General features: G+C 61.9%; 1 protein-coding gene across 1 annotated transcript; it reads right to left on the reverse strand.

Moving 5' to 3' along the window:
* Nucleotides 1-444: 444 nt before the first annotated feature.
* LOC310917736 (glycine receptor subunit alpha-4-like) lies at nt 445-9,306 on the reverse strand (the record flags this gene model as incomplete). The annotated part of the gene is made up of 10 exons (XM_083876236.1): nt 445-732; nt 2,996-3,100; nt 3,963-4,112; nt 4,348-4,562; nt 4,646-4,786; nt 4,970-5,052; nt 5,167-5,390; nt 6,144-6,211; nt 6,597-6,730; nt 9,224-9,306. 10 exons carry the CDS (start codon nt 9,304-9,306, stop codon nt 445-447), a joined length of 1,491 nt encoding a protein of 496 aa, XP_083732362.1.
* Between the last annotated feature and the right edge of the window lie 742 nt (nt 9,307-10,048).

Consider the following 10,048-nt stretch of genomic DNA (forward strand, 5'->3'; position numbering starts at 1 on the left):
CAGGCTGGAGAAGCAGCAGCCTGACATGGTAGGTGTGGAGAGGGAATTCTTCTGGAAGGTGATGTTTTCTGACCACTGGCTGTGCCAAAGTACCCAGGGCTCTCCTGTGCCCCTGGATACCCAAGGGCTTCCCCCAGCAGCAGCACAGCATTCCTCGGGAGCAGTTGTGTCCCAGTGCCCTGACAGCACATCCTGGGGTACCTGGGGGTGACACCATGCAGGAAGCAGGAGGGGTCCCTCTCTCCAGCTGACCATGGGGACCTGTGATTGTTGATCCCCTCACTTTGTGCCACGGAATCCAGTGGGGCACGGGGGCTGCCACATGTCCAGGCTCTGAGGGCCAGCCCAGCTGTGCCACCGCTCCGGGACAGCGGGAAACGTAGTTGTGACACCCGGGCACACCGCAGGGGTCACACCGAGAGAGGCAGTCACACTTTCCCAGCCTCAGGGCACCAAGTGGATGTCCTCTGAGCGCAGCACTTTGTAAACCACCCAATAGAAGATATTGAAGACCAGGAAGGTGAAGGGGAAGACGGCTCTGGAGACGGTGTCGATGCGCTTGGCGCGGTCGATGTAGCGCCTGCGGAGGTTCTCCCCTTCCCGCAGCGCGGCGCCGGCCGGCGGGGGGCTGTACACACCGGGGGCCTCCACAGCCCCCTCCTTGAGCTGCAGGCACTGCCCCAGCCCGTAGCCTCGCAGGTAGAAGCGGCTCTCGCGGCTGAGCTCTTCCTCCTGGAGAAGGGAGAGGTCATCAGGCAGGTGCCGGGTGACAGTGGCTGTGCCAGCCTGGGCGCTTTGTCACAGAGCCCCAGCCGTGCAGTGAACACTGAGCCCCTGCCTTCACATCCAGCGTGTGTTTCAGGGCGCATCCAAAGGCAACCCGACCCCGGCAGCCCGACACACACACCCCCAGCTTCCTCCCAGCTCCAGCTCCAGGGCTTGGGAAGCCTGACTCTGGCAGCCAGAGGGATGGGAGGTGGACTGGTGGAAGGAGGCACAGAGGGGTGCAGGGTGCATTTGGTGCAGGGAGCTGAGGTGTGCAGGCGCTGCTGTGGCTGTGCTGTGTTTGCTGTGGGGTGGAAGTGTGACTGTGATGGTGAAAAAGAGGGGACGGGCAGCTGGCTGGGGCAGAGCAGGGCAGGGATGCAGGAACCTGGCTACCACCAGGGCTTGCAGGGCACCCCAGTCCCTCCAAGAACCCAGGCCCTCATTTCTCCCCATGTCTGCTTGGCAGAGACTGCCTGGGGCAGCAGAGGAGGGAGGCTGAGAGAGCTGGACTCCCTGCTGGTGCCTGTGCCCTTGCTCACCCTCTCTCCCCTTGCTGGCAGAGGGCTGCCGAGAGGGCAACGTGCCCATGGAGTTGCATGTTCATGATCAAGGCTGCAAAACTGCCGTGGGAGTCTCTGGCCGCAGCCCACTGCCGTTGTTCAGGGCCCCTATTGGGTGCCTCAGGGGCTGGCCAGCAGTGCCTGCACTCCTCCCCACCGACAGCTGTGCACTGTTAGCCACTTGCCTTGTCCTGCTCTTTTAGCCTTGGAGAGGGTTATGTGTGCAGAGATTTGATGAGAGATGGGCATGTGCCAGCACAGGCTGCACATCTGGCTTTTTGCTGAGCCCCTGGACTCATCTGGTCTCTGTGGCTCAGCTCAGCTCCCCTCTGCCTTTGCTGGTGCTGTATCTGGCTGTGGTGGGTCCCTTCTTCCAGGGCCTGCTGCAGGTCAGTGCCTCACTTTGTGTCTGGGTGCTGTTTGGGATCCCAAACACCATCTCTGGCCGGCACTGCCCTCCAGGACACAGAGGCTGCTTGCTGAGCTCAGCCCCTGAAGGCGCTCGGCTGGCACGGGGGCTCTCATGCAGGGAGTTTGTACCCTGGCATCTTTATTTAACTCAGCAATCCACAGGCTAAGCAAGATTTTACAGTGGGAAGAGCAGCAGTGGCTCAGATTGCTGAGTTAGTTGTCATTTGCAGTAGAGTTTTATTTCCCTGCCTCAGGCTGAGCACCCTCAGCCACTCTGGGTGGGGAGAGCTGGGGTGCTCTGTGTGCCCTGGGGACCAGCAGCTACTCCCCCAGCCCGGGGAGCCAGCAGGCCCAGCCTGTTCTTGAGCCTGGATTTGGGTGGCCTGTGGGAGGGATTTGCCCTCAGGCTTGGCTGTCTCAGGCACAGGAGCTGTGTGTAGCAGGGCTCTGCTCCCATCTCTGACTGAGCAGCACCCTGGGGTGCTCCTGCTGTATCCAGTGCACCCCAGGGTGGCTCTGCAGCTTCCACCTTGGGGTAGCTGCACTTTGGTCTGTTCTAAGCCAGCAGATGGTTCTTGGGTTGGACAGAGCCTCCCTCTCCCTGCCCTGGCTGTGTGGGTGTTGATCTCCAGGAGTCATCTGTGAAAGGCAAGGTGCAAAGATGCCTCTCCTGGCAGCCAAGGCTGATGATGATGTAGAGGAGGTGAGGGTGGCCAAGCCTGATCTCCTCCCTGGAGCTGTGGTTGATCCCCTGCATCTCCCCAACATCTTGGGAGCTTGCCCTGCCCCACACTTCTCCCTGTGCCTCAAGCTGCAAAGTGCCCGTGTGCCCTGAGCAGCTGCCTGTGCTGGAGTCACTGCAGGCAGCTGGGAGTGCCTCGAACCTGCCTGCAAGGAGGCAGAGCCCTCACCCTGCCAGAGGTGTGGGCATGGCAGGGGAGCTGGGCAGCAGCTCAGGAGCAGCCATCACTCACTCTCAGCAAAGGGGACTCTGCTGCTGCTGCTTTACAGGAGGGGAACCCAAGGCACAGAGTGGGGGTGTCTACAGGGCAATCTCCTCCATTCCCATCCCTCTCTAAAAACTTTTGAGCCCAGGAGCTGGCAGCCGCATCCTAGGGGCGTGTACTTTGTACAAATCACTGGCCTGCCTTTTCCACAGCCCCTTGCTGGCCCCCTGGGGCTGGCTCCGTTAGGGGAGGGGAGGGTGAGGCTGGCTGGGGAAGCACGGGGGGCGCTGCCGGAGGGTCGTGCTTTACCCGGGAGCTGGAGAGCTGCGAGAGCGTCGCGTAGGTGTGCTCGCTGCTGTGCCGGCTGCTCAGCTGCCGCAGGGACTCCAGGCTGGCCGTGCCGCTGCTCAGGCCCTTTTGGCATCCAGCAGTGTGCACCAAACAGAAACAGGACAGCGGGTGGTGACAGAGGGCTCTACCCCAGCGGCTCTGGGTGCCGGGATGGGGATGCTGGGGAGACAGGGGCTCTGTGTGGGGGGAAAATGCCACCCCCAGTGTGTCCTGGCATCGGGGTCTGTCTTCAGCACATGCCCAAGGGATTTGGTTGGACACTATGAGCCTGTGTGGTGTGTGTTTGTGTGTGTACTCGTGTCTTCCGTGGAGAGCTGGTGCCTCACAGAGTGTTTATGGCAAGAAAACGAGAGTGGGGCAGCCACATGCCCACCCCAAGCTTCTTGCAGGCCTGATGCCTGTGTTGATGGGCTGACAGAGGGGAGGACTATTTCCATGAGTGAGGGATCCTGCTTCTCCGGATCCTGCTGCACTCCCATCTGCAGCCCAGACCTGTCCCTGGGTGCCACCAGGTCCCTGACACAGCAGTGAGTCCCTGTCACCTCTACAGCACAGCAAGGAGCCCAGGTTTGGGGCCACAGGTAAGGGGAAAGGCTGTTTTTTCCCCCATCCTCACTGTTTATTTTTCTGCATTTTTAGAGGAAGCAGAGCCTGAGGATGTCCCAGCAGGAGAAGGACAGCACCCTAAGCAGGGCCTGAAGCACCCATGGGTGCTGTGGGCTGTGATGCAGTGTCCATGGGTCCCTGGGGTGCCAGAGGAGCCATCTGGGGCAATGGAACGCAGCCCTGCCCTGGGGGCTGCTGACAAACTGTCCCTGCAGCCCTGGGGTGTCCCCTCAGGGGCTGAGGACGAGCAGATGTCATGAGAGAGGGGGGGACTCACCATCCTCTGCCCAGATGTCACGAGAGAGGTGGGGGGACTCACCATCCTCTGGCGTCGCTGGCGGCGGCGCAGGCGCATGAACTCCTTGTGCTGGCGGGACACAAAGTTGACGGCCGCGTACTCCAGCAGGGCAGCGAAGACAAAGAGCAGGCACACGGCCATCCAGATGTCAATGGCCTTCACATAGGACACCTGCTGGGTGACAGGGGGCTCAGGGACCCACTGCCCCCCACCCTGCTCATCCCCCTTCACTGCCAGCTCTATCCTGATGGGAGCCCTCTCAGCTTGGGCACATGGGCTAGAGCAGCCAGTGTTTCCCCTCAGCACATGTGGTGCCCCAGCTGATGAGGCTCCAAAGCCAAGCCATTCCCAGGGAAAGGCTGTCCCTGGGGCACTGTGGGGAGCCCAGCATGCAGGCAGCACTGACCTTGGGCAGGGAGGCCCGGGAGCCGGCGCTCTGCGTGGTCATGGTGAGCACCGTGGTGATGCCCAAGCCCACCCGGGCTGGCGCCGCATCCATGTTGATCCAGAAGGAGACCCAGGAGAGGATGACAATGAGGAGGCTGGGGATGTACATCTGGATCAGGTAGTAACCCATCTGCCTCTCCAGGTGGAACTTCACCTCGATGCAGGTGAACTTGCCTGTAGGGAAGGATGGCCCCAGTGGGCGAGAGGGACCCCCAGGCCATGGCAAGGTGGTGGCAGCAGGTCCCTGGGGTGCTCACCTGTGTTGTAGTACTTGGTGCAATAGCCCAGGTCCTTCTCATCCCTGAGGATGAACTGTGGGAGTGTCAAGCCCTCTGCCACCTGCACGGCCTCCTGCTCCTCCAGCCACTCGAAGATGAGGTCGTTCATAGTGTAGCCAACTGGAGGGGATGTAGGGAGCCATGGCATGGGGATGTGTACCCTGTTCAACCCCACCCTGAACAACTGTTTTTTCCTGCTTATGTCCCTCAGAAAAAGTGAGCTGCCAGCTTTTGGGATGGCATGGAATGGGAGGGGATGGGAAGAGGGAAATAAGCACAGCATGAACCCCTCGAGGTACTCACAACTCTCCAGCTGCATGGTGCATGTCTGGATGTCCATGGGGAAGTTCTTGAGGTCCATGGGGCAGGACAGGATCAATGTCAGCCTGGAGGAGGCAGAGGAAAGGAGGGAGTTGTTGGAGCTGGGGCAGTCAGTGAGGAAGGCAAGAAGAAAGCTTTGCCTCCCCACTCAGGCACTGCACCAGAGGGGAAGGCTCTACCTAATGCTGTAGAGCACATTGCCGTTCTTGAAGATGCGCAGGAGCTTGTTGTCGGTGGTGACCTCGTGGAAATTGGCCCCTTTCTCGTTGGCAAAGAACAAATCTGGCTTCCAGATGGAGTCGAGCATGGAGGGGTCGAGGTCGAGGGAGTCGTCGGGGTATTCCCGGTACGCCAGGCGGGGGTCGTTCCACTGCTGCCGCAGGAACACGTTCACACGGTAGTCCTGGGACACAGGGCACCTCCTCAGCCCTGAGCACCCCCTGGGGCCCAGGAATGAGGAGGAGGAGGAGGAAGGGATGGAGGAGGAGGAGGAGGTGGAAGGGGATGCCTCCCTTGAGGCTCAGCCCTGCTGTTGCTGCGTGCCTGCCACTAATAAAGCACAGAGCAGGGGCAGCTCAGGAGCATTCCCATGCTGTTGGCAGCCAGGGGAAATTCAAATTCAAATTAAAATCCAAGGCCACAGCAGCTGAGAGAAGGAGGAGGAGGTGGAAGACCAGTAACTGCTGCCTGCAGCATTTGGCACATGGCTCTGTGGGCCTGTTGATAGTATTAAGGCTTTTGCTGAAGCACAAATAGGAAAGTTTTAGCCTTGAGACTTCCTCTGAGGTGTTCCTCATGCACCCAAGGAGGTTCAGGATGGCAGGGGGCTACATCCAGCTGGCCAACTGTGACCCTTTGGTGGGGATCTTTCTTCCAGCTCAGGCACAGGGGATGTGACCCACACAGCTAAGCTTGTGTTAGCTGACCCCAGAACAACCCCAGCCATGTGCTATGACTTTGCATGTCCTCACCGTGGTGTCAGGGGTGGCTCTGGAGAAGGGATCACAGCACTGGGACCCACACACTTCCCAACCCCGAGGCACTGGGAGAGGAGAGGAGAGGAGAGGAGAGGAGAGGAGAGGAGAGGAGAGGAGAGGAGAGGAGAGGAGAGGAGAGGAGAGGAGAGGAGAGGCTGTCGCACCAGCAAAACCCTCACCATGGTGGTCTCGGTGACAGAGCCGAAGCTGTTGATGAAGATGTTGCACGTCACGTTGACGGGTGGACCTGGAAAACAGCGTGAAGCCTCCTCTTGCTGCCGGCTGCTGAGCCCTGTGTGCTCCGTGGGCACACGTGGGGACAGCCCCGGCACACGAACACACACAGGGAGGGTCCCCTGCCTGCTTGGGCCACCCCCGGGGTGTGGGAATGAACCCCAGCACGCCCTGCAGACCCCCCGGGTGTGGGGATGAACTCCCACACACCCGGCAAGCACCACAGCTTCCCCCACTGTCAGGCAAAATGAGCACACTGTGCTGGCAGGAGCTGCTGGGATTCTGCAGAGTGTGGGGACAGAGGGATGTGGGTCACGGTCCTGCTCCAAAGCCCCTGGGTTTGGGCAGCCATGAATATGGATCTGCCAGGTTTGGAGCCCTCACATCTTCCCTCTTACCTTTGAAGTTGGGTCGAATGCGGGCGTCGTACCCTGAGGTTCGTCCCATAAGCTTGTCCAGGAAATCAGAGGGGGACATGGGCTTGGGTGAGCCTCGGGAACCAGCTTTAATCTCCTCCCGCCCTGAGACCAGCCTGCGGGGCAGAGGAGGCAGGTCAGTGGCTGCCTGCTGGCACCAGGGCTCTGCAGGCACATTTTGGCAGCCTGTGGGGACACTCAGCTGCCAGGGCAGGTGTGCCTGTGCTGCATCCACTCCAGTGCCCAGTCAGCACGCTGGGGGAATCCCTTCCTTCTGCTGGGATCCTGCTGCTTCTCCCCTCACCTGCAACAGCCTGAGTTCCTCATGCCCACATTTTTCCTGTCCCTGCTCCACCACATCCCTTGGCATGGGGGGGGCAGTGCCTCCTGGCTCCAGGGCTGTGCTGGGGACAGGGCACAACCAGAGCTGGAGGGGGAAAGCAGGGAAGCTCCTTCTCAGGTTCCACCTACAGCTGCAGCTTGAGCTGCTGAGCAATCACACACTGCCTGTCGTGGCTTGGGGGGACTGGGGGACACAACGGCCCTGCCTGAGTGAGGTGTCCAGAGCACAGCTGACACCTTGCCAGGGGCCAGGGAGATGTGGCAGGAGAGGAGCAGTGAAGCCCACCTCCACACCAGCCATGGTGATGAGCTCTCCCACACAGCGCTCTGAATGATGATGGAGATTTATTTAAACTGACTCTGGAGGGGATATTTTTGTGAATGCATCTTAGCCTGCCAGCTTGTCTCCTCCTGTCAGTCTATAATGATAATTTCAAGGAACAATGTGAGAGATGTTCACTCACCACATTGCCAGGCATGTGGCTGGGATGGAGAGGAATTAGCCAGAGATCTCTGGACACAAAAGGAGCTTTGAGCATGCTGCTGGTGCTGCTGCATGCTGCCTTATAACTCCACCAGGTCTGTGCCCAGGTGGATCTCCTTCCTGCTTGGAGCTACAACCCCATCATTACAAGAAGAGGATGATGCTGGGAACCCTGTGGTCCTTCTTCCTACCTCTTTTCAAGGGGGTGAAATTCATCCTAGAGGGGGTTATGTGCACCCTTACCTAGAAATGGCCACAACCAGAATGTTCCAGTAGGGCAGGTTTTCCTTTAATTGGAGAAGGGCAGCAGAGGGTACCTGAGATTCATCCTTATCAAGAGGAAAAGGCTGGGAGAAATTCCCTGCCAGGAGCTGCATGAGCAAGGTGTGGTGCCTTTGGGATAAGGGCTGTGAGAGGCCAGGCTAACAAGGAGTTAAGTGAGGCTTCTGCCTGCCACATAGCTGTGAACCGTGTCCTGCTCAGCAGGAGAGGACAGTGAGGGTTCTCCCCTGGAGCACGTGGCAGGGAGGCTCCCGGGCTCCCTTGGCAGGTGGCTCCTTGAAGAGGCTCAGATAACCCAGGCACAGCAGATCTGCAGCCCCAGTGGTGCTCAGACCTGCGTGGGGGATGCCAAAATGCCCGGAGTGCAGCCACTTCTCACGGCATCCCTGGCAGGGCCGTGCTGGAACACAGCCCTGGGGCACAGCCCTGCCTGCAGCTCCCCACCTGAGGCACTGCCTGCCCTGGGGCCTCTGCCCCGACCCTGGGCTCAGCACCACAGGGCCCTGGAGCTCAGCACCTCTGTGGAGCCAGTGGATGGCAGGGCTGGAAAATGCTGATCTGCCTGAAAACGCTGCCCTGAGACAAGCAGTTTCTGCATGTGAAGCAATTCTGCTTTACCCCTCCCTGCCATAAATGTTGCAAATCCCCCCCCATGCTGCTCCAGCCATGCTGGTTGAGAGGTTCATACTCAGCCCAGGGGTCCTGCAGCCCACAACCCCTCCCTTCCTGACCCACTCTCCAATGAACCCACCCTGTCCCAGACAACACCCAAGGTGGACAGACATGGAAAAAGGGACCTGGGGGCTTTAGATTTTCCACCCGAGTGGGCCAAGAGTTGTTCCTGCACCCATGGGGTCTGGGACACCCACCCACTGTCCCGAGTGACCCAGGCTCTGGTTCAGGGACTGTCCTGAGCTCTCCTCTCCCCAAACACCATGAGCCAGGAGAGGATCTGGACATCTCAGAGCTTTGCAGCACCAGAGAAGGAGCTGTCTGGGCTATCACCTGGCTCAGCTCGCCCTTTCTCCCACAGGCTCGGGGCCAGGGGAACCCTCAGGGACAGGCAGGGTCTGGCTCTGTGCAGCGGGGAATGGGAAGGGGAGGGTCTGCTGGGTGCCCCGGGGTGCTGGGTCAGGGTCCTGGGGAGTGGGGAGCGGGGCCAGATTCACGGGAGGTCCAGATAAGAGCTGGGAGCGTTCTGTCCGGGGTGTCAGGCCCCGGAGACAGGTCCGGATTGGGGGTCGGGATAAGGGTTGTGGGGGATGAGAGGGGATGCCCAGGTCCCGCAGGAGGGATCTGTCTCCGGGAGGGGCTGATAGCCGGGTACCGGAGGGGACCCCCGGCTCCCGGGGGATGGATGGATGGATGGATGGATGGATGGATGGATGGATGGATGGGTGGATGGACGGATGGATGGACGGACGGATGGGGTCCGGCTGCCGGGGGAGCGGCTCGGAGAGCAGCGGTCGCGCAGCCCCGAGCACCCGCGCCGTGCGCTCACCTGAGCGGGCCGCGCCGGGGCAGGAGGCAGCCGAGGAGGAGGACGAGGAGGAAGGCGAGGGCACCGGCCCGGAGCGCGCCCATCCCGCCGCAGCCCGCAGCCCCGCCGCCCCGGGCGCACGGGCATGACCCGGCCGGCGGCAGCGGCGGCGTCCCCGCTCCCGCTCCCGCCGCACCGGGGCCGCTGCCGCCGCCCCCCGCCCGCTCCCGCTCCTCATAGTCCGGGCGGCCGCCGCGGGGTGGGCGCGGGCCGGCTGCGGGCCCCGGGAGCCGGGCGGAGCTTCGCCCGCCGCGGCGGGGAGGAGGCGGGGAGGCGGTGGGGGGCTCCGGCCCCTGCCCGCCTCCTCCCCGGCCCCTCGGGGCCCGCAGCCGCCCGGCCCGGGGCTGGCCCCGAGCCCCCTGGGGGCTCCTCGGTGCGGGAGGGAGCGGCCCCTGCGGGGTTCGGGGGGTCTCCGGACGCGCCGGGGTCGGGGCTGGAGGGGTCGGGAGATGCGCCGGGGCTGGGGAATGTGGCAGCGCTGAGGGCTGGGCGAGGGATGCTCGGAGGACGGGAACCGTGCCGGGAACGGGGGGATGTGCGGGGTGAGGGATGTGCGGGGCTGAGGGATGTGCGGGGCTGAGGGATGTGCGGGGTGAGGGATGTGCGGGGCTGAGGGATGTGCGGGGAGCGAGGGTTTAGGGATGTCCCAGAGGAGCTGCCCGTCGGATGGGGGGGAGCGGCTGGGGAAAACCGGGCTCCTAAACCCTTCCGCCTGGCCGTGGGGCCGCAGCTCGGGTCCCTCCTGTTGGGACCCCCGCTCCTGCCTTTCCCACAGGCGCAGCGGGT

Source organism: Zosterops lateralis, assembly GCF_965231275.1.
Source record: "Zosterops lateralis genome assembly, chromosome: 21".
Classification (NCBI taxonomy): Eukaryota; Metazoa; Chordata; class Aves; order Passeriformes; family Zosteropidae; genus Zosterops; species Zosterops lateralis.